Source organism: Chinchilla lanigera, unplaced genomic scaffold, assembly GCF_000276665.1.
Source record: "Chinchilla lanigera isolate Chin_1 unplaced genomic scaffold, ChiLan1.0 scaffold00019, whole genome shotgun sequence".
Classification (NCBI taxonomy): domain Eukaryota; kingdom Metazoa; phylum Chordata; class Mammalia; order Rodentia; family Chinchillidae; genus Chinchilla; species Chinchilla lanigera.
Window position 1 is genome coordinate 16286127 of NW_004955420.1, and position 26608 is coordinate 16312734.

At 36.1% G+C, this 26608-nt stretch overlaps 1 protein-coding gene across 2 annotated transcripts in view; it reads left to right on the forward strand.

The window, feature by feature from the left end:
- Fgf12 (fibroblast growth factor 12) overlaps positions 1–24617 on the forward strand; it is a 527560-nt gene extending 502943 nt beyond the window's left edge. For both annotated transcript variants that reach the window (XM_005383217.2, XM_013513605.1), the window contains exon 6: positions 19859–24617. In XM_005383217.2, the coding sequence (XP_005383274.1) occupies positions 19859–19977 (119 nt within the window). In that variant the 3' untranslated portion in view covers positions 19978–24617. The remainder of the gene's footprint in view (positions 1–19858) is intronic.
- Positions 24618–26608: the final 1991 nt, after the last annotated feature.

Below are 26608 nucleotides of genomic sequence, written 5' to 3' on the forward strand. Positions count from 1 at the left end.
AGATAGTTTACAAAAAGGTTTTAGAAATACATTTATATAGAGTACAAATCTCTATATCTCTGAACCAATCTAACAACAGAGCCTATCAATTTTTCTTTGTACTTTTTTAGGAAAAAAATGTATACTGTTTTCTACTGTCAATAAATATTAATAGCATTAAATTTTATTCTTCTCAATTGAACCTCCATTAGTTATCTTATATAGTGTTCACTTTTTTCAAATTGGACGCTGAAATAAACCCATTTTTAGCAATTACATTATTCCTGCAAAATTCACTTAAGTTGGATGACAGTAATCCGACTGACAACCACAATTTAGTGAATTCAGTGAAGTAAATGCTAAACAATTAATCATGGTCTGAGTGTTTTTATCAATGATGTGTTCCTCTCTAAACGTCGGGTCACAATCACTTAAAACATTGGCTCCACCTCCTGGTCTGAGGAAATGAAACATATAAAGTGTTATACTGCAACTCTGTGACTTAAGTTTGCTGTCTGTTAAATATCTCTTAAAATGTGGTCAAACAACCACTGTAGCCAGTGCTTGCTCCACAGTGTACATGGCACAGGGCTGCAAAAGTCAGCAAACATGTTAAAGACAGTGCTGCGCTCAGGCCGCTGGGAGCAAGGTGACATACACAGCTCCTGGCCCTCTTCATACCTGTCCATGGACTGTGCCTCTTTAGCCACACAGAGCTGGACTTTTCTGCCGTAATATGTCTTCCTTATTGTGGCTGCGATGCTGTTCATCCTACAATCACAATTTCTATTCACTCATTTCTATTGCGTGAAAAATACCAATTAACCTTTGTAAAAAACTAATTCAAGAGTGACTACGTTTATGGTAGCCTCCTTGACTTTCTTGAAGAATAATCAAACAGTTTGTCTTCTTGTCGGTGTATACATTTCAGGACCATAGAAATGACATTATATTAAAATTACCTATTTCCCTTCAGTATCCTCTTATTCATGGTTAACTCACTCTCTGAATAATCAGGGCATGTTTTAGTATTCATTATATCTCCTTGAGTCTTGTATAATATCTGGTATATTATACCAGATATTCAATCACCAGTGGGTCATTTAAATAAATAAATATGTAAATATGTAAATAAATGAATGAATAGATAAGTATAAAGACAAAGTAGAACTATGTTCTCCAGAGAACACCATAATACTCTTGGAGATATGAAAAATGTTTACCAATACCAATAGTGTAGTGGGAAACCTGACACATCTCATGCTTCAGGAATTGATACTGTGATTTAGGGAAAGAACTCTCCCACAAAGAGGAAAATTTCTTTGAGAACCTGATAACTAAACATAGTTTTAGGGCTTGGACAGGCCCAGACAATTTGAAATGAGAGGACAGGAGAGAGGATGAATCAGACAGAAGCATCCCAACATGAGTAAAGGTGGGAAATGGCACACTTTATGGGGTTCAGCAGAGAGTATTAATAAGTAACATTTCCATGAAATAATGCACTCATTCCCAACAACACTTTCAATAAATTATGCTTTTATCCCTGCATCTTTTTTTTTTTCTGGTGCATTTAAACTGGTTTTTTGCTCTTTTAAAAAGAGGGTAAAGGAGAGCTAGAGGAGGAGGTAGGAGGAAGGGGATTAAAATAAAAAAAACAAACTATATTACATGCATGGACCAACCCCAAGATGACTGCTCAATGCATGTACTGCAAACATGTACTACTAAAAAAGTGGTACATGGTTATTAACAATTTTTGGAAAATTCAGTAAAGTATAAAAAAAAATCCATGATTTTTGTTCATTCCTTATATAGAAAATGCATTTCCTAGTACTAGGAAAGTACTCTTGAACTGCTAATGAAAGGAAACAGCTATCAACTACCCTCCTAATTCCAGCTGCTTGTGCTTTGAGTAGCAGTTCCTCTTAGGTCTGGATGACCATGTTTGGATGTTCAAAAGAAATATATACAGTGATTAAATTCCTAGTTCCAGAGCCACTTGAATTCTGTTTCTTGCTTCACTTTAGTACACATGTTGAGAGAAACACCTAGACTTTCCTGGATATCTAAGCTAGAATTGGATTTACCTTCTTACAACGCAAAACCCATGTCAACAGCAGCTTAATCATACAGATTCTCTCACAAGCTAATCCGAACACCAGCTCTGCAGGAATGGTGCAGTGCTCTGCAATTGTCAGGGGCCTTGCCCATGTCCAGCTTTTGATGCCTTTCTCTCTCCTGTGTTGCTGTGACTCATATAGAACTGTATATTGCACCCCTGCCACAAAATTGTGTGCTCATCCCCATGATCAAACCATTTCGATAACCAGAGTGCAGAGGAAGAAGGAAGGAGGTAATGTCAAGTCTGTGTACCAGTATTCTTTTTAAGATCATCCCAGTAGCTCTGTCAGGTGATACTTACATCCCAGGGGTCACAACCTAGACAGGTATCACACTTAGTTCAGGGAAGCTAACCATGTAGTCTTTTTCTTCACACCAATAGTCAGTGATCTGAGGACAATGGCAGACTGGGTTTCAGGCCACTGGCAACTTCCGTTTCCCTCTTGCATCTTCTTTATGTTAGAATATCTCTGATTTCTCAATTCCTTTATTTGTATCTATTAGTTAATTGTTTGGTTTATAACTTTTGTTATTTACTGATGCTTTACAGTGACTTCCTCACATTCTAGGACAGAAATATTCTGTTGAAAATCAGATTTATAAATACCTGGATTTCATTCAAGATTCTTTGTCTCTTCATTTGTGAGAATTAAAACTTAAGTGTGAAAGTATGCAATAAGATTCACTTCTAAAGGTGAAAACAGCTTGATTGGTTTTAGTTCAAAAACCATGTAATTCCATAAAATGTCTTTGCTATTTGTCATAAAGAACAAAGTTCACTTGTTTGAGCAATATTAGTTAACTCTTTTCTATATGCTTCCCTTGTCTGAACCGTGGTAAGCATGCTTCAATTGGTGTCTTATCTTTCATTCCATTTCTGTGAGGTCGGCTTTAGTATTATCCCCACTACACATGTGGCAGGTTAAGCCTGGGCACGTCGATTAATTTTGCACCTTGTAAGTGGCAGAGCCAGAATTCAAACCAAAACACTAAGGCAATCTAGTGTGTAATCTCCATGAAGACTTGATGCCATAAGCGACAGCCTGAGGTAGGAGAAAAGCTGTGAATTTAACCTCAACATAAGGTAATAAGAGCGTATGGTATCCCCTTGAAAAAATGCCTACCAACTCTTGCTTCTTTTAAAAAATGTCAGGAATATACCCACTCCTTAGAAATAAAAATCATTTTAGATTAATAGATTATAATTTACTTGATACCCATGAAATCAGTTCTTTTATGCCTCCTATGTGCTTTGATGCCATTATTATGATATAAAATATAAACAATTATCCAAAGATTTTCCATGGAGTTATACTTCCTATCATTCACTTTTTATTATTAGGAAAGATACCTGAGTTTTTGTCAGGTGTTCTACTTTTCATGACACCTCCCTCCTGCTGGGATCCCATACTATTCCTTTTCTTTTTCTCTTCTAGATTTTATTCTTTGATGAGTCCATGTTTCCAGAACATAATGATTATGTTCCTTGTGTGGAGCAGGTGTGTGTGTGCAACACATCATAATTCTTTGTACTTCCCCTACCCCTCCTTTCGTCACTCTCTTCCTTCATCTCTTGGTCCCCTTCCCTTCTGCAAAACAAGTCTATTTCCTGTTATCTCTTTATTTCACTGTTTATTTGTACTTTAGGTTTTTTGTATAAGACCATATTTAAGCTTATGTGTGTGATTCATTTCACCTAACATTATGGTCTCAGGAGCATCCATTTTCCTACAAATAACTCAGTTTATCCTTCTTTATGGCAGAGTAGTACTCCACTGCATGTAAATACCACACTAATATTGTTACTACTTTAGTTTGTCTTATTACTTCTATATATAGTTCATCAATTTTGTATTTGTTAAGCAGACTGTATACATTATCTCTGTAAAATCTTACAATGTCTGTGTGTTATTATCCTTATTTTATAGTTGGGGAGAGTAATATTTAAAGTAATTAAGTAACCTTTTCAAGAACACAGGGATAGAAAAGTTCAAGGTTGAGATTGTAATTCAGGAAACTCACATTTGTACCTGTGTAGCTAACCTTATACTAAAGCCCTTCAATCTGAGGTAAGCCTGTGGACAGGCAAAAAGATTCAGAAAAGTCAGGGTCAGCGATGCAGAAATCCTGTCCATGATACTCAGTGAGTACCCAGCTGGCTCTAAACCATGCAGAATGAAGACAGTCATGCAGGATACGATGAGGAGAATGCATATGGATGGAGGATAAGATAAAACAGTTAACTAAGTAATGTCGAGCTCAAACCAGGCAAGAGAGGATTAAGAAATCATCCTTTTTTTTCTGGTGGATTCTGACAGGCATCATTTCCTAATCTATGAAAGACTGTGGACCAGGTGATTTTAGCAATAGCATTCTGTGGCAGTCTTCATAATCATTTCATTATAAAACTGTGTTCTTTCATGCAGCCTACCATAGGTTTATGTAGGAAAATAATCAAAATATCTCTTTGTATTAAATTATTGAATGAATAAAGTACAGTTTCTTAAACTGTTTCCATAATGGGTGAAATGTTATTTATTTATTTATTTATTTATTTAATATTTTGGAAGAAGGGCTGGGATGATAGGCATTCTAGCCATAACCCATATATTCAAAGAAAGGCTTTGATAACATTCTCTGAGTACATCAAATATCAAGCATATAATTGCAATCCAGTTTTAGAAAAACATTAAATAACTTTGTAAAAGGTTAGTCATGTTCCTACTTAACCAGACTTTTTGACTTCCATTTTTTAATAATTCCTCTATTTTATAAAAAAAAAACAAAATATCTTAACAAAATAATGAGAATAGCAACAGTTCAGACAGTGTGTATCATTATCTTCAAAGTAATTACTCAGAGTACAAGACATAGACTGAAAAGTTTCTTACAAAGAAGAAACAAACATAATAGCAGAAGAATTTTTGATTGTTTTATCATCCATTTTTTGGGACGGTTTTGGTTTTTGGAGACAGGGTCTCAATATGTAGTCCGGGTTGCCCTTGAACATATGATGATCCTCCTGCCTCTGCCTCCCGAGGCCTGGGATTAAAGCCATGCACCAGGATGCCCAGGTTTTATTTCTTCACTTTAAGGGAATTGTTGTAAACTGGTCATCCCCCTCCTAGTATTGTCACCACCTTGATACAGTCCAGGACTGCGCAATAAATGAGCTGGTCCTTGGTGAAGGAAGCTGGTTTCTCAATGAAGGAAAAGCCAAAACAGTGTTTTGGAATTGTTCTTTGGTTTTGGAATTGTTTTTGGTTTTGTTTGTTTTTCAGGCATCTCTGTCCTTACCCAGTCCTGCTGACGATTTCATTTTGAATGTCAAGATTCCCTAAAATTAGCTCTACTAGCTTGAGGGTCATTAAGTCCTACACAGATAGGATGATAATAATTATCCCCAGTCTGTTTTCCATTATTTCTACCCCCGCCCCAGTGAGGAGAACAGGGGGTGTTAATGAAGGCTGTAGAGGCCTCTGTTGAGACAGATGGAGAGACTTGATATTTAAACCTGTTACTCTGTACATTGCACATCAGCCCCTGCTCACACGGGTCCCTCCCTTGGGATCTCAGACAACTGCGCAGGCTTCAGGATTCCCAGCTCTGCCCTTTCAGAGCATTGTTCACTCAACAGACAAGCACCTCCCCCGGATTTAAATCACCTTGCTAGTCACCTCCCCTTTTAGCATCAGATACAGCAGCCAAACACTCTTTGACAGAGAGCAAGAAGCAATCTCCTCTGGTGATTTTCCCTCCTCCTCCAACAAGCTCATTACTCAGCTCCTGCAGGTGGTTGATTATTCAGAATCAAGTCCCTGCTCACTGCAAAAAAAAACACCAAAACTTGTGTGCACTTTCCAGACTTAAATTCCCACAACTGAGTGAGTTTTGGAGAACAAAAGTGATTTCCAAAGTAAGACCAATATTTATCAACTGAGATTCATCTCTACAGAGTATTCAATTTAGAAGACAAAATACTAACACACTTCCACCAATGATTTTAGTGGTGAGAGAAGACTAACACACACACACACACACACACACACACACACACACACATACACAATAACTTTTGTAAGTCAGTTATCCTTATCCTAGGACTATTGTTTTAAACTAGTGAAGTCTGATTTAGTGCCAGCAGGATAGCTCCTTATTTTCCAAAAATCAGTCTCCATCTAGGAACTTCTTACCAGCTATAGACTGTCATAGTGAACATCTAACATGAGCTGATTTATTAAGTCTGGGTATGACAACAGGAATCTATGGGTATAAAAAAGCCATTCAAGTGATTCCAATGCAGACTAACTTTGAGCCTGCGTTCTGAATGAAATTTAGGGTTTCTAAACTTAGTCAAATGTGGCCACAGCAATTTCAATTTATTCACATTAGTGCAGTCACTTTATGGGTTTAAACCTACCACAGTAAATTATGTCTCTGAAGCTAAAGAATTAAATGTATTGAACATGTTAGATTTTTAAAATTTGTGACCATTATTCAGATACACATTTCAGTGCTGCGTTAAATTATTTTGTGGAGGTAGTAGATGTAATATTAGTTATTTCAGTTAAATGATCTTCAAGAAACAAGAATCTGATAGATATTCAGTAACTAAGAAAAACATCATAGGAGGTATGATTGAATTATCTGATGTATGTTTAAATAAATTTATTACAATAAAAGATACATTGCCACGAATCTCCCGCAGAATCCTCTCTGTTGCTTCGCACACACTTATCCCATCACCTTGCTGCTTCTTGAAGCAGTTCTCCAAGTCCTTTTCCTTGAGTGTTTTCACAAGGTATTATCAAAAATAAAGTGAATGCTGCTGCCGAATGCCACCCACCGAAAGGACAAGCTTGTAAAAACCTCACACTGCATCCTCATCTACTGTATTCATTGGATCTGGATGCAGACATCTTCTGGATTACCCAAGGTCAAAATGAGCATAAAAGGTGAATGTTTTAAGTCAGTTCAGGACATCAGGCATCCACGATGGTGCCACTATAGACACTCAAGAAGGAGGATTTCCAGAACTGCTTCAGAAAGTGGCAAGAATGATAGGATAACCATGTTTGAAATGAGGGGGTTGAAATGAATATTTTGAGTGAGATTAATGGCAATGTCCCTTTTACTGTAATATTTTTTAATTTAAAAATTAATCATGTTTTTGATTGTATCTTATATATCTTCTGATCAAAGTCTTGGCCATGATTTGTCAGGTAATTCTAAGAAAACAGTTTACACTGCTCAACCTCTGTCACTTCTGGAGATGAAGTCAACTGTAAATTCCATCTGTTTTAGAGAAATAAAATGAAGATGAGAAATAGCAAGAAATTTCAGTTTCTCAAGATAATTTTGCCAGATCGAATGAAAACTTGTTCCCATTTTTCCTTTGCAAAAGCCAGCATTGTTCCCCTGTTTTATGTGTTGGAGAAATGCTGTGAGTTTTGGCACTAAAGGAGGAATAAAAGGCAATGAACATTGAACTTGGGAAGAAATAATCCCTTCAATGGTTATTTTTTAAGGCACCAAAAAGCAGAACAAATCAGGACTCTTGGTGTGTTAAAGCTCAACTGAGAGGACAATAATTGCAATTTTTTTTTGCTACTTTTATTTTAATTATCTGGTCAGAGAGCTGAATGGCTTATGTCCCAAAATTCCCTTTTGATCCCAGCTACACTAAAACGCAAGTACAGAAAGATGGAGATAGAAGCACCTGATGCTTCTGATTGTGTTAATTACAAAAGAAAAAAAAAAAAAAAACCAACAGCTGCAGCCCTCCCTGTCCTTTTGAATTCTGGGCTTTGGCTGACCTGTGAAACCTTCCCCACTCAAAGCCACATTCTGCTGGTTTCTGCATTTAATCTCTAGTCAAACTCTCCTACCTGGGCCTCACACATACTTCCTTTATATCTGTCTCCCTCTCCTACACACAACTAGTGCTTCTGCTCTCATTCTAAGCGAAGCTATGAATCTTTTTTTGTCCATCAGGCCTCTTAACTCTGAAGTAAATGTTTACCGTATATGGGATCATTCCTATGGCATTCCGCTTCCATACCAGAATTTAAAATTCTCCCACAGTTCCAGAGGGATTCCATGTGACATTAATTAAGGTGTGAAATTGCTTCATGTTAATTGCTCATGCCCTTTTATCATCTGCTATTAAGACAATTAAATATCTGTAATGGTGCATTAACTAACAGAGCAATCTAACCTTTCTATTTCTTGGAAATTACAGAGTGCCAAGGAAAATTCAATTGAATTGGTAGTAATAAAATTATTAATATTTATGTTTTTTTTAAATGGAGAGATAAAGGACAAAGGTTCTTTACAGTGTGGAATTTATCAGTTCGACCGAAAACAGAAGTTATACCATCTGCACTTCAAAAAGAATGTATCTCTAGTAACTACAATGACCATGCAGAGAGGTTACCCAATTCTTCACTAATGAACAATATAGACTATCAAAGATTTACATCTAGTTTTCCCCATTGCTACCAGAACTCTCAGTTTTTAAATAACTTGCAAGAGTCCCATAGTAATGCAGAAGTAATGACCAGTAGCAACTCTACTACTTTATATCCCATTTGCATGGTACAGTATTATTTTCAACTTGCTTCCTTATCCAAAGTATCATTTGGTAGTCAGTAAAACCTTTGGAATGTACAGAGTAATGTTAATTATCCCTATTTTAAGCATGAAGAAAGACACTTTACAAGAAGTTAATTAAGTCACTGAGGACCACAGAGTTAGAGGCAAACTATGACCAACACTGTTATTTTTTTAATAACAGATTTGGGGGTTTCTCCAAAGAATGTGAGATGTGTGTGTGTTGAGTATGTGTGTATAAATGTGATTTGATTTGTCATTCTATAAATCTATTTAGCTTATTGATTTCATTGTTTTTCTTTTGTTTTCTCATGAATTAGAGTCTACAGAGGCAAGACTTGTGCAAATACGTATTTTGAAAAAGCAACACAGGTGATTTTCATGAATACGTTAGGTTGCCTAACTGCAGAAGTCTGTGGCTGGAGTAAAGCTTAATTTTCTTTCACATTGTAAAGTCATCAAATCTTTACTTTCTCTAAAGTCCTAAACTTATGCCCAAAACCCTAAAATGTACTGGTATACCAGTAATATGACCATCTTTGAAAGATTAGAGCAACGATGAATTTGCAGGTGGGCAACCTAACATAGTAGATAGAAATATTCATTTAGAAAACCACCATGGAATAATTGTGGAGTATTTTGTTCCTACTAATGGAGGTTCAGTGATCCTATTTTTTTTTTAACTTTCTGGCATTTAGGTTTAAAAAGACATAAACAGATAAATAAATAAGCATCTTAAAATACCACTAGGTATTAGTTCTGAGAGAAAATGTGAGCTATTTTACATAAGATCATCAAGGTAAATCTCTTTGGGAAGATGGCACAATTATATTTGAACAAGAATCAGAATGAATTTTAGTAGAAAACATGTAAAGATGTGGAAGAAGTTGTCCTGGTAAAATTACCAGTGTTTCAAAAGGTGCTAATCAAAACATATTTCATTATCAACAAAAAAGTAGTGTGGGTGTAAAGAATGGAATAAAGGCAAAACGCTAGAAGATGAAGTTGGAGGTGTAGGTAAGGACCAGATAAACTGACACCTTTTAGACATCTTAAGTACTTTGGATTTCATGGTTAATGGATCGAGAAGTCATTATAGATTTGCAGCAAGATTGCAAGGATATCATCCAGGATCTTAAGTAAGATGATGGACGGTACCTTGGACTGTAAGGATTTATTACTGGAGACAGAAAGAATGAATTTATGGTGAGGTTTGACCTGATAGAACACACTAATAGATTTGTCATAGGTTGTTAGATAAGATGGAAATCAATGGAGAATCAGTTTTGGAGCATGAGGAACGGGTTAATGATGGTGCTGTTTATGAAGATAAGGAAGTATAGGAGAGGAATTGTTTTTATCTGTTGTAAGGGGGTGGCAGAGACAGGTATTACTATATTGTAGGTTCGAGATAGTGGGTAGGGATTGGCTAAGGAAATGCAGTAGAATTCCAGGAAGCGCTGCATCCACCTGAGGGCTGGGCTCAAACTTTTGACTAAAGTCCAGTTCACAGTTTTTCATTTTTCTGCAGATGTATTCAACATTTTGGCTCTGACCTTAGAGCAGGAAGTGAGCCTGCTCTCTCAGTGTAGTACTTTGAACAATCTGACTTCTTTGTTTCTCAATTTGCTCAATTGCAAAAGTGACCGATAACAGTATCTTCCTTCGTGAGTTATTTAAAAATTGTTAGTGTATTTAGCATGAAGTGATACAGTAAATATTCAACAATATTAGCTATTAGAGAATGACTAATATTACCTAAGAGGTAGGATAGTATTGGGAACCTATCAAAGTTGTCTGCATTATAAGTAACAGCAATTCCGGATATTTGATATGTTATACTTTTAAGAAAATCACTATTTTACTCTTTCCCAAGAGAAAGTTATGATAAATAAAGTAAAATGACTATATAACGTTAAAAGTTGTTAACAAGGAATCTGACCTATCATAATGCATAATGGCAAAGAAAACCTACAAATTCTGTTTACCACATTCTCAGTGCAGGCACCAGTGAAAGGAATATAATAAAAAATATTAAAGTGAAGGCCTTCCCCAGAAAAATCTATGACTATTTTTACAAAGAGAAGTTAGTAGGGGTTTTTGTTTTTGTTGTTTTGTTTTTAGATTTCAAAGCTCAGATATATAAATTTATTTATCCATACTTTTTTTTTTTTTTTTTTGTCTTTTTGAAACATAGTTTCACTATCCAGTTCAGACTGGTCTTGAACTCACTTTGTAGCATAGACTGGCCTTGAACAACAGTGATCCTCCTGCTTCAGCTTCCCAAGTGCTGAGATCACAGGCATGTTCCACCATTCCCAGCCTTATTTCTCTTTTCTAAGAACATTTATGTTCATTTTTTTTATTTTAAAAATAAAAGGAGGAAAACATTAACAGAGAGACCACCTTTTACAAAATAGCCAAAGAACAGTACAGACAATACAGAGTTACAAACAAAGCGGTAGGAAATTAACAATGCTTGTTGTATTACATATTGATATCTTCAAAGTGGTTTCTCATGAAAACAGATAGAGACATGCAATACTGATCGATCAAGGCCTCATTGACAGTTTCTTTCAGCAAAGAAATACAAGACAGTAGAACAACCATGTTGACTATCCTGCATATACATACATACAAAATTTCTCCTTCTTTCCCTTCTCTTTTCTCACATCCCAGTTGCCCTTTACCTTTGAGTGTTTTCCTATCATTTCACAATGTCTATCATACCTCCTACTTTAAATGAACTCTTTCAAGTTTTACACTGAAAACAATGCAGTGCTTGCACATGCAGGTCTGATTTATTTCACTTATGAGTACGGTCTCTAATTGTTACCATTTACCTATGAAGGCCTCCATTCATGTTCATTTAAAAATAAAGCAATGTAAATGGGATAAATACTGTAGTGTCACAAATTGGGTAGTTTATAGTCCTGTTATGAGCAAATGCAATACCTCATTTCTAATGTAAGAGCTATAGAACTTTCTGCAGATGCATAGGCAGTTCAGACTTGGACAGCTGCACAAATAACAGCTTTCACAATACCTAGTCTCCACGTGATTAGTGTCTGCCTTGCACTACCTCTGGGCTCACATTAGGGAATTTTACTGGGAAATCCCAGCCTTTGCTACACCTAAAGGTGGCATAAGATAGGAGCAGAGTATTAGAAACCTACGCTTGTCCTTGCACTGAAAAGAAAGACAAATTACTCTCCTATCAGATCTCTCTACCTTACTTTACTCAGAGAGCTGGACTGAATCCTTGTGCATCAGTCTACTATGGATCTAGAAAAGTAAAAGCAATGAGTAGAAAGAAACGTCAATAAGAAGAGAGGGGACCATGGGAGGAGGAAGGTCTGAGGAGGAAGAGAAAGAAATTGAAACATAAATCAGTATAGAGGAATAATAAAGAGGAAGAAAAGAACCATGATAATAGTTTTCTTTGATTTGAAGAAATGGTACTACACCAATAGAAATGCTTTCTCTTTCAAAACATTATCTTCTCTTAGCATTTATCCGAAACTATTATGATAAAAATGTGTTGTAGGAACGCTGATACTTTATCACAGAAAGTGATCCCATGAAATGAAAGCAGAGCAAATATTTCTTTTCCTAAATATTTACATCTGACAGAAGCATAGAAAGAAGGCAAGCATCCTGTTCCAGGAAGCCTGGAAGAGCCAGGGGCAAGAGAAATTCCATTTTTAATCATTCCCATATCACACTCCCTTTGACATTTGGGTATAGAAACTTTGTTAACAAAGTAGTGTAAAATGCAATCAGCAGAAACATGATTGGAAAAGTCAGTTTTACACCAGGTGCAATGGATCAAATCATACCTGCAGAAAACCAAATCTCTATGACAGTCTTAGTCCAGTGTTCTGAACCAGACATGGCTAATTACTAATATCCCAAGTTATGCAAATCCAAGAACTTGTTTCTAGTTGTGCCAATGACTCTGAGTTCCTCCAAATCTTGACAGGGGAGCTAGGATGGTAAGATAATTTTGGTTGGGTAGTTTGTTGACCTAGCTTGGTTTTCACTCTATCTCCAGTCTACATACTACTCCTCATCATTAGGCATGCTGGCACATTCCTGCCCCAGTACTCTGGAAGGCTGAGGCAGGAGGACCACAAGTACAGGCCCAGTACTGAAAAAAAATATTTTTTATCAAAGAAGATTAATTTTGCTGTTATAGCCAAAATAAGCAAGAATGTATAACAGAAAGGGCACAGGAAACATATTTAAGGAAAAAGATATTTAATAACATCCTAGAGCTTCCTAGAACAAAATAAATTTATTTCTTTTGGAACAATAGTTCAGTGGAACAGAAAGAAATAACTCTTTCCTTAACAATCACAGCACTTTGAACTTCCATACATCAAGTGATTGAAGATATTTCTAGGTAGTAAGTTTCTGGCTTTTAAGAAGAGAAAGAAGTCAGGCTGTGTGGTGGTGCACACATCTAATTCCAGTACTGTGGAGAGCTGAGGTGAGAGGACCACAAGTTTGAACCCAGTATGGCAACTTAGCAAGACCCTGTCCAAAAAATAGTGATATGTAGGTGGAGCTCAGTGTGAAGGTTCTGTATTCAATCTTGAGAGAGAGAAAGAGACATACACAGACAGAGAGAGAGAGAGAGAGAGAGAGAGAGAGAGAGAGAGAGAGTACAATACAGAGACAGAGAGAGGCAGAGATGGAGAATCTAGCAAATAATAGGAATAACTTGAGAAACACAAAACAGAAGCTATAAAATGTATATAACCCTTGAAGATAAGAGCGTAGAAAGATGCTCATTCAAGGTCCTCCCTACTGCTGAGTACTATGTGATTGGAAATTAATAACAGAATTCCAATTCTGATGGTGATAGTTCTGTAAATTTTTATTAATTTTTACTATAAAGAACGTGGTTTCTTTTATATGTGAGATTAGTAAATTTTTTTAACTAATACCTGTTGTCATTTTAAGCTTCTTAGGTGCTAAATTAAACTCCTCTTAGATAAGAAGGACATATTAATTAGTTTGAAGCTCATCTTTACTGAATTTCAGTCAAAGTAGAGCACTAGGAATAAATATATTAGATAGCAGTTGGCCTCATATACACAATAGGTCCTCAGCTGCATTTGCTTCTATGAAGCTGAGATTGCACATAATTCCCTGAGACAATTTCTGCAAGTTTGAAATGCATCAACATTTCATTTCCTCTGGCTACATTCCCAGAGCTGGGATTGTTCGATCATGTGGTAATTCTGTTTAACACTTTGATGAATCATTAGCCCACTGTACTCAATGGATTCATCATTTTAGCCTCCAAACAGAAGTGTACAAAGGTCTCAGACTCGCTACCTATTTGCCAACACTTTTTAATAACATCAGTATTGTATTTGCTTTCATTACTATTTCTTGATGACATAGGAACATTTAATGAGACTACTGTCAATTTAAGTATTAATATATGGTTGTAATAATTTAAACATTAGGCAATATAATTCAGTTATTTGATGAGTTCTGGCTTTCTTATTCTGTAAACAACTTTTAACCTGGATTTGAAACCTGACATTTTCCTCTTGGCTCTGCCATGATGCACCATCTACCATATGTGCAATTGATTAGTTCTTTTATATTTAAAATATGAAGAAGATAAATTTATAGCCTATCTTATTCACAAGTGAGTCTAAGTATCAAATGAGTTAATCAGTTTAAAACATTGGAATACTTCAAAATGATTTATTTAAGGGCTTATCATTGTGTTTGTTGTATACAACAGAGGGCTCTGATGGTTTAAACTTATAATGCACTTTATAGAACATGTGTGTTGTCTTTCAGTATTTTATATTGCTGTTTATCTTGTGCCATTCAGAAGAGTGTAGAGCGTTAAGACCATTATGAAAAGGAAAAGAAAATGCTTTTCTTTTTTTGCAATTTATTTGGATTATGTTCTTTTAATTACATTTTAATTCTAAAATTAGATTGAGGTTTATATTTCTTTATTTGCTACTCCCTTCAATTAGACATATTACTGAATCTCAGGGTCTGTAACAATTAAAATTAAAGTCCAAGAACTTTAATTTAATCTATAACTTTGGAAAACACTTTGTTCTCTCTCTCTCTCTCTCTCTCTCTCTCTCTCTCTCTCTCTCTCTCTCTGTCTTGGTTACTTTTCTCTTGTTGCCTAGACAAAGTACCCAATGCCCAAAATGAAGGAAGGAAAGGTTTATTTGGCTCACAGTTTGTGAAGGTTTCAGTCCATACTTGGTTGGCTCCGAGGCAGAAGATAGCAAAGCAACAAGAGCAAGGGGGAATGGCAGCCGAACAGCAATGCAGCCAGAGCAAAAGGGAGGAATCGCGGCAAGCAGCTTCTTCCCCCCCCTTACTTTGTAAACAGGCTACCCCCACCTAAGGGGCCTGTAGCTCTTACATAATTCCAATGCCCTCCTCTTCCACAGGCTCAGGATGTATACAAAGTAAGCACCCTGGCTTCCTGCTTGGTCACTTAGCCAAACCTCTAGACTCCCCAAGTTGACACAGTGTATCAACCATAACACTCCACCCCTTGTCAGCTTGGCAACCAGACATATCTCTTTAAACCAGTTTCCAGGTACAAAGACATTATATTCCACTAGAACCATAACATTTCACCCCCTAAAGACTCATGCACATCCCTTTATGCAAAAGGCATTTAGTCCATCTGCAAGAGCTGCCAAAGTCCTAACAGTTTCAGCACTGCTGAAGAGTCCAAGTCCCAAGTCTCCTCTGAGATGTAAGGCGAACTCTTAGCTGTGACCCCCTGTACAAATGAAAAGTTAAACACTTCCAACATTCAATGGCACAAAATAAGCAGTACCATTCCAAAAGATACAAACGGGGATACAGAGCACTGGGATGAAAGCACGTCCAAAATCCAGCAGAGCTAACATTATGTCTTGTAATTCCACAAGCAGCATCTGAAGCAACTTGTGGCACATTGTGAGCTCCAAAGGGTTTGCATGAGTCTACCCCTATGGCACTTCAAGTGGTTACAGCTTCAATGGCTTCTCTCTTAGGCCTGCTTTGCTCCCTCCTTGCAGCTTTCCTTAGATGATCCATGGTCCCGGCTTTTCTGAACTTCTGAGGTCTCCAGGGTCCCTTTTGCTTCACACTCACAGCTTCACACACTTCTCCCTCAGGGGCACACTGCCTGACCTCTCAGGCCTTCTGAAATCTGGGTGGAAGCCTCTTTAACCTCAGAACTCTTGCATTATCCATGCACCTAAAGCCAGGGCCATGTGGATGATGCCAAGGTCTGCTGCCACCTGAAGCAGTAGCCAAGTTTTCCTCTCTCTTGGCCATAAGGCTCGAGTGCCTGGATCGCTGGGCCCTCTGAATCCATTTCTGAGGAGCAGATTTTCTATGCTGCTGCCATTCTGGAACCTGGTGCTCTGAGGCTTCCTTCTCAAGGCAAGGTCTGTCACCTTTGCAGTTTTGAGGCTGCAAAGAGGGGAGACTTGCTGCTTCTTGTGATGCCCTCAGGCCATCTTTTCTATTCTCCTGTTCCTTCTCAGCAATGTCGATCTCCTCAGTTCCACCTTTGTAGTCCACAGCTTCACTGGAGCTTTCTTTCTCGCCAAACTCACATTTTAAATCATCCTGCTGGGCTCTTTGTTCTTGATTCTCAATATAAATCTGACTAAAAGCCCCCAACAATAGCCATGCCACATCCCCAACATTCGACTGCCTTGAAATTTCTTTTGCCAGATTAACCAGTCTGCTGCCGCCCTTAATCTCAGTCTTAAGCAAAGTCTCCGGACATGAGCAAAATGCAGACAAACTTTCTGCCAAGCCATAACACACATTGTCTGGAGTCCAATAACCAATGAAGTACTTCTTTCCAGCAGAAACCTCCCAAACCTGGTCTTTATCTGCAGGATTTCTATTAGCCTTCTGATCTTCAGAGCTCTGACCAGAATCTCCCAGACAGAGCAGCCAAAGATGTTATAGCGCTTCTCTTTCAGGCGACATCTCTGAACCTTTCCGAACACTTCCCACATGCCATTTCCAAAGGTTCTTGAACCACATGGTCAGATATAGTCACAGCAACGGCCCCACTCCTCTGGTACCAAATTCTGTCTTGGTTACTTTTCTCTCATTGCCTAGACAAAGTACCCAATGCCCAAAATGAAGGAAGGAAAGGTTTATTCGGCTCACAGTTTGTGAAGGTTTCAGCCCATACTTGGTTGGCTCCGAGGCAGAAGATAGCAAAGCAACAAGAGCAAGGGGGAATGGCAGCCGAACAGCAATGCAGCCAGAGCAAAAGGGAGGAATCGCGGCAAGCAGCTTCTTTCCCTCCCTTACTTTGTAAACAGGCTACCCCCACCTAAGGGGCCTGTAGCTCTTACATAATTCCAATGCCCTCCTCTTCCACAGGCTCAGGATGTATACAAAGTAAGCACCCTGGCTTCCTGCTGAGTCACTTAGCCAAACCTCTAGACTCCCCAAGTTGACACAATGTATCAATCATAACACTCTGTCTGTGACTGTCTCTCTCTCTCTGTCTCTCTCTCTTTCTCTCTCTGTACAGAATTCCTAAGTGACCTTAGTTTGCTTTATATAGCATCACAGAAATTCAAGCATCTATTTGATTTATTGGGGTAGACTCTTTTTATCCATGAATTGGAAGGTTTATGTATTGTGTACTTTTTCCAACTACAAGGAAAACAATTTCTTAAAATCCTGAATTCCTTTACTTAATTTAATGGCAATGATGAAAAGTTAGTGATTAAATTGTCCTGGAAAAAGAGAAAATTACACAGTCTGGTATGGCACTGGTGAGTGCTGTTTTTTGTGTTTTTTAATTGAAATTGCAGAAGTTAAGGTGGCAGTTTGAAACTTCCCCATAGACTTGATTCAATGACAGTCAGCAGGGTTGAATTATTGGAAAAGTTATCTGCACTGGCAATTATATAGTAGATTCTTTGTTATCACAAGTGGAATATTTATGTGTAAGTGAGAGATAGCAAAAAATACTTGTAGAATGAAAAAAAACCCTCTTATTAAAAATCTGAGTAGAATCTATGTTATCAGAAAATTAAAAGAGAAATTTCAACTCTGAGCAACTCAGATATAAAAAACATAAAACAGTGTTGATAAATGGAAAAGCAAAAACAGAACTCTTCAACTATTTCTGAAATTATGATAAAGAAATTTGCAGGTCAAAATATGTTCTCTATTTTTGTAAAAAAGATTTTTCTTTTCATCCACTGAAATTCTGGCTTAGCAATCTCTGTTGGGACCTGGAGCTATATGAGTTTCACAGCTGATTAGGTTAACAGAGTTTTATAGCATCCTATGAAAAACTTTCTAAATGAATCATTTTATTCTTGTTTCTGATGTTCCCTGTTCATGAACCATTTATACATAAATAGCTATAATTTTATATGAATAAACTATTACACAAAAAAGCATACTGTAATTTTTCAAGTTTTGATACTTTCTTCATAACAGAAATACAGGTAAGCACTGTAAGACTCCAAGGATTTCAATAAAATCTTCCAAAACTTTTTCTTGTTTTTATTAAATCAAGGAGACAGAAACTTGGAGTACTTACTTTATAATTAGAAAATGTCAGAATCAACTCTCTGAACTAGTCACACTTCTGTATACTCTGCTACTTCAACCAAATGTGTTTACTGCTTTGGGGAAGTTGGAAAGCCATTCACTTCTGTAACTGAAATAGTTAAAAATCTTGTTTAGAAGATGTGTTCAACATGAAAGTAGAAGGGTGACTATTAGGGAAGTAAATGAGGAGGGTAAAAGAGGATAGGGATCATTCATGTGATCAAACATGTTATCTGCAGGTATGGAAATATCATTAATGTGTTCAATTACCATTAATAAAAATGTGTATGTAACAATTCCATAAAACCCTTAACGAATATAATTTGCAGTCATATTTCTACTCCTGGTGATGTGGTCCAGTTTCACCACCAATCCCTGGAAACACTATAAAAACACAGATTCTCACACCCACCACGAAGCTTCAGAATCAAAACCTGCACTTTGACAATGTGCTTTGGTAATTCAAATGCACATGAGTGCCTAAGAAATTCTGTTACTAAGTATATTGGAAGAAATATTCCCCTTCAAAAAGCATACCTCCCAAATTGTACTCTTATCCATCAAGTCTAAGGAAGGAAGCTACCTGATGTTGGAAATAACATTGAACTTATTAAGCTATTTTAACTGAGAACTGAATAAATGAAGATCCTGAACTACTTTTCCTTAAATCAAACATAAAAGTGACTCTTGACACTGAAGCAAAATATACCTTGTACAGTCACATATTCTATCGCAGAACAATCTAATGAAGCTGAATTAATTTATTCCATATGTTAATTGATTCTGTCTTGTAACACTTAGGAATTGGAAAATATTGTACTTTTTAAACAATAATCTGACAACCAGCTGATAATTTAGCTTTATGGCTACACAAAACAATAGAGGAGAAAAGGAACTGTTTCTACAGATGTGAACTGAAATCTCATGGTTGCATAATCATATTCCCTATTGATGAATAACTAAAATTTCATGGACTGTGTCCCTTAGTATAGACGATGGGACTCTCGGGCAATCAGGGAAGTTGAATCATCTTTCTTCCTCTTCTCTGTCCTCCTGCCCATTATTATTTCTCACAAAGGTTTCCCTAAGCTTTGGCTTATGAACAACAAAGTCATAATTCTTATACTGGGATAAAGATTAGAAGCTTGTCAGCAACTTTTTTCCTCCTCCAACTAGATTGCAATAAGGACCACAAAGAAAAATAGCAAGTTCTATCTTTAAATACTGAACCTCCAATTTGTCTTCTAACTCAGGGTGAAAATCCTGTTATCTAGGTTACGGGAGTGTAAAAACTCAAGCCTTATCTATCAGAAAACAGAAAGAACTCACAGGTTTGCAGTTCAGGAAGGCTTAAAAGGTCATGGCCAGTAGAACTACATGAGAACCATGGGTATCCACTAAGTATATCAGCAACTTAATGTTCTTCCACAGTGGGGAACAAAACTAGCCATGACAAGGAAGAATACTCTAAAATAAAATTTGAGAAGTCATTAAAGCCAAATTGATGACCTCTATGATCGTAAGTAATTGTTGTGATTTTGTTTTGCAGTGTGTATGTACAGAGAACCATCACTACATGAAATTGGTGAAAAACAAGGGCGTTCAAGGAAAAGTTCTGGAACACCAACCATGAATGGAGGCAAAGTCGTGAATCAAGATTCAACATAGCTGAGAACTCTTTCTTTCTTCCCTCGTCATCCCTCTCCCTCCCCTCCCTTCCCCTTCCCCATTTCCTTCCAATAAATTTCACCCAAGGAGAGAAAAATAAAATGGCAATGCAGGACCTAGTAGCTAAGATTCTGCACTCAAAATTTCCCTTGTTTAGGAAAAGAAAATTGAACCAAAGCTTGCCTGTTGCAATGTGGTAGAAAATTCACATGCACAAAGATTAGCACAATTAAAAGGAAAGGAAAAACTAAATCAGGACTCCACAAACAGAAACTTAAACTGTGTTGTTACTAGAGGGCTAATTGTAACAAATGCAGAAGTATAATAAAGATGAAATACAGTTCTTAAGGAAAAGGTCGTGGAAAATTGAACTTAGACAATGATGTTAGACTCTAACTTGAACTAGATAATGCTGTAGTGTGGTTTTGTTCGATTTTGTATTTCTTTTGGGCATCTAGAATTGACACCATTACATTCTGTTTCTAGGGTTTTTTTAAACCATAAAACTAAATATCTATGAATTACACTATTGTAATGTGCTTATACAGTATGTTTAACATCCAGAAGAGTTTAAAAAATTACACTTTAAACTGTTAAGATTTCTTTTGCAAATGAATACTCTTGTGTTGAATCTAATGGTTTTCAGTGATTTAGTTCCTTCCTAAAAAGTTTCAGATTCTTTTTAGAGCTATCATATTTTTATCAAAGGTGCAAATCCAGGATCTCATTTTTTTTTAGTCATTTAGTAAAGAAGTTATTTTCATAATTCTGAAGTAACACTGGGGCATTCCAGGTCATTACTTTGTGCAGGCAGTAAGGTGTAAGTTACTTGTCTTTATCCTTTGAACTTATTTTCTGCTTTGTGGACTCATTTGAGCGTACCATGTGTAAGTCTAGCTGTTCTGGTGAGTTTTGTACCATATTTCGCAGCAGAAAAAGAGAAAGATGGGTTTTACATTCCTAACTTAGTGTCTTATGAGGCCAGTGGCTTTTTGTTGAATATATTCTCACTGGTAAGTCTAGTAGGGAGAAGGATCCTAGTGACACAATGAATTTTTAAGGACAGGCTGAACGTAGATGGAATTAGCAACTTTGACTCTAACAGAGTTGTGTGAGTGAAAAAGAACTCAGCATAGAAGCAAGCAAGCACACAGTTGGGAATACTAAGGTATTAGAAAAATGTTAGCAAAGAAACAAATGTTACACAATTACATTGGAGTCAAAAGATCTACTTAGCCCTACAAATCAGGAATGGTATTGAGACATCCAAATTCAAACAAATTAAAACAACACAGAATGTTTAAAATGTATGCAGATTTATGGGTATTATTAATAAGAAGACTAGCATGTAACTTCTCCTATATCTCTACTGTCCAGCATGTACTGTTCCAATTATGACTACCTAAAATATATACACTTTGCTGAAGCTCTAGGTCTTCACTTGAACCTTGCCATTGGTCGCTATATTCTTTCAAGATCAACATAGTTTCCTTCACTCTGCACAATCATTATTCTTCAACAGTGGTTCTTGTCCTTCACCAAGTACCCTACTTAATGTTATTGGGAGGTTGGTAGAAAAAGCAACAGAGTAATTTGGCTAATAAGTTAGGAGAATAAACATTACCCACACATCTAGGCAGAGATTTTGAACACATATTTACAAGAGATACTTGTTAGATCAAAATACCTGGAAAGTTACAAATGAATATATTTAGATTACAAAAATAACAACAAAGAGTCTTATTTGTTTGGAAAAACTGCCCTTGGAAAAAATGAAGATCTGGATATGTTTTCTTTGTCATTCTTGATTCAATTCGATTATGAATACACCTATAACTTCCAGGAAGAAATGGATCCCAAACACAAGGCCTTATTTTTTATTTGAAATGGTCAAAAAAAAAGCTTAGAGGTCACAGGCTCTTTCAGCATGAAATGAGTGGATCTTTTGTGGTGATACACACGTACCCCAACACGGCTGATCATTTCACAAGTAACATAGCTGATGGACCCCACAATCATTAATTACACTGACATATGATGGAATAGATTTAAACCAGTTAATTCTGAAAAGATATGATAGGGGCATGAATCCAACAAAATCTCTTACCCTGTTTTCAGTGGGTGTCTGTCATTTAACATTTACACTCATATTTCTCTCCTTTCTGGGAACAATTAAGGCTCATTCAACTTAGGGGTCTAGTTCAGTGGCAGAGCACTTTTTTTTTTAGCATACAGGAAATCCTGGTTTTAATCCCTAGTACTGGGGAAAGAAAGGAATCTTCTAACCACACAATCCATATATTTTCTCCTTATGGTGTTAAGTAACTATTCTCTGCAGAGAAATGCTTTGGAAATTTGTTTTATTTACAACTTGTTTCACAGAGTCAATTGGAAACCTCATATTTCTTTTGCACATAATCTTGACAAAATTACACTCTAGAACACAGAATAAATGCTTAACTGCAGCTTAATTTTTAAATACATTTTGCTCTTTAATAGGAAGAGTCAATATTCATTATGTTTCTAAAATTACCTATATAAACATGATTATCTAATTCCCTTTAAAAATGTGAATCAGGTTTAATATTTTGTTCTTCAGGTTTATTATAATAATAATACTTTTTACATTGATTTTCATTGTTCTAATTTCTGGGTCTTAAACTCATCTATCACATATTCTCTTGTAAATGGAATAAACTTTTTTTGAAATGCACTGAAATAGTCACAGGAAAAATATGGTTTTTAGTAAAGCTTCGATATTAGCTCTGGAAGTACAAATGAAGGCATGGTTACTCTGAGAGTTTCCAGCGCAATCTGTATATTTGAAAACGGAAACAAAACTTTTGAGAGTTTCGCAAAATAGCTTTCTGGTCAGCATACTTTTTAAAGCTAGATATTGGAGCTGTAGAAAGAAAAAGTGCTTGGTGTCCCACTTGTTTCAGAGATTTTTGTGTTTCAGAGAACCAGAAGATAGCCAACTGTTCTATTCTTGGTCATGTTAATAGTTTTGGCTTTGAAGTATACATATGAAATTCATAACACATATTTAACCATCGTGAATTGGCACAATAAAGAGACATCATATAATGCAATATGATTCTTTTGGGGCCTCTTTCTCATTCAGAAAACATGTTAAAGAACCTTGTAGTTCAGAAAATCATAACATTGTAGCTAAGTAATCTCAGTTGGTGGCCTTGAGGCTCCACTGGTATGAATCAGAGTATTACAACAAGAGAAGGAAGAAGAATGGTTTGATTGTTGTATATGAAAAGGTTGAAGGTCTTAATATAGAGCCAGGCTGGGGATATAGCTCAGTGGCACAAGCACCTGCCTGGCAAGTGCAAGGTCCTGAGTTCAATTCCCGGTACCAAAAAAAAAAATAAATAAAAAAACTTAATATAGGGCCACTGCTTTCTTGGTGGAGAAGAATCACTACATCAACAGTAATTTTTTTGAATATAGACCCAGAAAGAGCAAATCTATTCTTTCCTCCTCATGGCTTAGTCTACAAGGCCTTGCTCTTAAGAAAGTTTTCCATGATTTGTTTAATTTCATCTGCACAAGGTGAGACAGTCAGACCAAAACTCCTTGTTTATTTTACCACCATGAAGGCTGAGGTTATTTCTCTGTCATAAAACTGTAAATAGCATTTTTTTAAAGTCAGAATCACATTTAAAACAGTGGATTGTTCTACAAATATATATGTGTATATATACATATGCTTCTGAGATGAGGATATATTATATAGAGTTTATATTTGATTTGTGGTCTTTAGTCATAGGTAATCAAAATAAAGAGATTTGAGTGCAAAACTTTATATATAAATGTATATTTCTAATGACAGTACAAATGGTCACTTTATATTAAAACAGAAACGTGGGAACAATAATTAAAGCACATACTCCTTCGGAAGTTCAGTGATTTCGAATCCCCTATTTAATGCAGAGATAATTATTTTTATTTCTAAAAAAATATCTTAAAAAGCTACACTTCCCATTACGAATCCTACGATAAGTCATATAGATTGAAAACTTGTGGTTGAATGTCTGGAAAAGAAAGTTACATGTTGATGTTTATTTATTAGGATTTTTCTGGAGCCAAACTGAAAAATTCAATATTTAAATCAAATTGAGTTGAACTTACTAATGTTTTGGGAGATATATTGATCTTAAATACTAAACAGAAACAAAAATAATCTACCATGATCATAGCATTAATGTTATAAACAACCTTGCATCATTAAGTGTTTTATTAGTTGGAAAGAATGAGCTGACATTTCTTTGCCTTTTTTCCAAGCACAATTAAAAGACAGTGACCTTCACTTTACTTAAAGTTGTTCAAAAGGTCTAAAATATATTCCCATAAGTAGAATTGGTACTAGCTCCATTTCAAGATTAAATGTTACAATCTTAAGAAATAATTGACACTGAAATGTTTAATAAACATGTTACATGAGAAACTGAAGAAATGGATTCATTTTTGCATTAAAGCACAGATTACTTAAACCATTGTTTTTTTGAGATCAGATTTGTAAAATGTTTATACATCACAACTTTCCTGAAGTGAAAAGTAATTAAAGTCTTGAGATACTCATGCATGTAGACACTTTTTTAAAACATTAAACTTCTTTGAGAAGTCTCTTTTTTATGTGTGTCTATCCTACAGTGCGTTGCTGAAAAAATGTTGTGTCTTATGTAAAAATGATCAAAGATGGATCTACAGATGGAACCGAAGTCAAATTTTATTGAACAGTCAAGAGTAAACATTATAAATCTACTTTGTGTTGACCTGGCATGTTGCTTTATGAGGATTAAGAGCTAGAATGTGTTCATTTTTCCTATTATTTATCATCTACCAGCTAGACACCGGTTGCACTGGGGAATCATAAATTAAATTACAATCTAAAAACATCTGACACTAGATAGATAGATAGATGGATAGATAATGGAATATCCAAAAGTTCATATTAAATAAATAAACAAATTACCAATGAATTATATGCCACTGACCATGAAAAAAATAAAACAGAGGGAAGACAAGGATGGTAAAAGTATAAGATATTTCTCTGTAATCAAGTAAATATGGGACCCTAAAATAGAGGAAATAGTTGAATAAAAAGGATGTATTCATAAAAAATAATTTATTTGGAAAAACATTTATGAATGAAACAAAAGAAAATATTCAGAAGAGGAAGTAGCAAAAGCTGAGTTGAGATAAACACAAGTCAAAGTTTACTCCAAATTTTGTCAATGCACTCTTGAAATTTGTTTGAGTCTTTTTACAACTTAAGCTGCTTCTGTTTGCTCACAAAGACTCCCCAAACAGATTCTTCATTCAGAGGTTCCTGCCATCAACACTGAGCTGAGTTCTTTCTGTTCTCCTCACCTTCATGTATAACAACTTCCCTCTTTAAAGTCAGAAGTTAATTTGGAAATTGCAGACGCCGCACATTTATACCACCTATCCTTTCTTAGTAATCTCTGAGTAAATGTCTCTTATCTCACTGGTTCAATGTGGATTATGTATGTGTACTTCGGTGAATCACCATGGCCAGGAATATCAGCTGTGATGGCAGTTTAAGTCAACAAGTGTTCTTCTAAGACCAAAGGGTTAACTGTCATTACCCAAAGATACAGTTCCCTCAGACACTGCTAAATGCCTGCTGTGCAGAAGGTTATGTGTGGCTCACTGACCGAGAGATCAACAAATACAACTTCAAGAAGTAATTCTTGGTCAGCCAACCTAGTTAAGGGGTTTGTCTGATCAAGAATCACTATGGTGTATAAAATACAACCACTTAGCTGGAGTATGGGATTCTTACATAGCTCAGTGTGAAAATGGAGCCCTATTAAAACAGACAACACAGAACTGAAGCAGCAAGAAAGAGAATAGGAGAGACAAAAACCTAAGTTCACTTCAGAGATAGTGAACAATTTTTTTAAAAGGAAAAGCATTACATTTGACAGCAACCCAACAAATGTGAACTGTGCATTAGTTTTAGAAGACCATCAGAGAGGGAGCTAAAATGTGGAGCTTCTGTCTTCTATTCAGAAGTTTATGACCTACCAACTTGTTAGTACCTACTGAAGCACTACTATGATTAGTTCATCACGAAATGCTTCTCAAAGTATCATGCCAATTTATAATTATAGGTTCTAAACTAAATTCAGGGCTAGATCATTTCAGTCAGCCATATATGTTTTTCTTGAATTTCCTGTCCATATAATAGCATACATTTGAGCACTTTTGATGATGATAAATATATCAACCTCTCAAAGCAGCATACTCCACTTGTGTGCAGTACTGATTTTATATTTATATTAACATCAAATCCCTGGATCATCTTCCAAAACATTTGCTTGATTTTCCACTGACTTCCATCTTTGACTTTTGCAGGTGAACTAATATATTTCACTTGAAAGCAATATGCAAACTCTAAACACAAGTTTTCACCATTGTTTTTCTTAGGCACTTAAAACATTGGCATTGTCCTATTATTTTTCTAACCCTTCTTGACAAACTTACCTAAAAGGCAGCAAAGTTCAGTGATGATGCTGCATCTCTAGTATTCATACTCATGCATCATCCTTACCTACCAATTGCAATTTGCTGTCCTTAAAGAGTCCCTTTG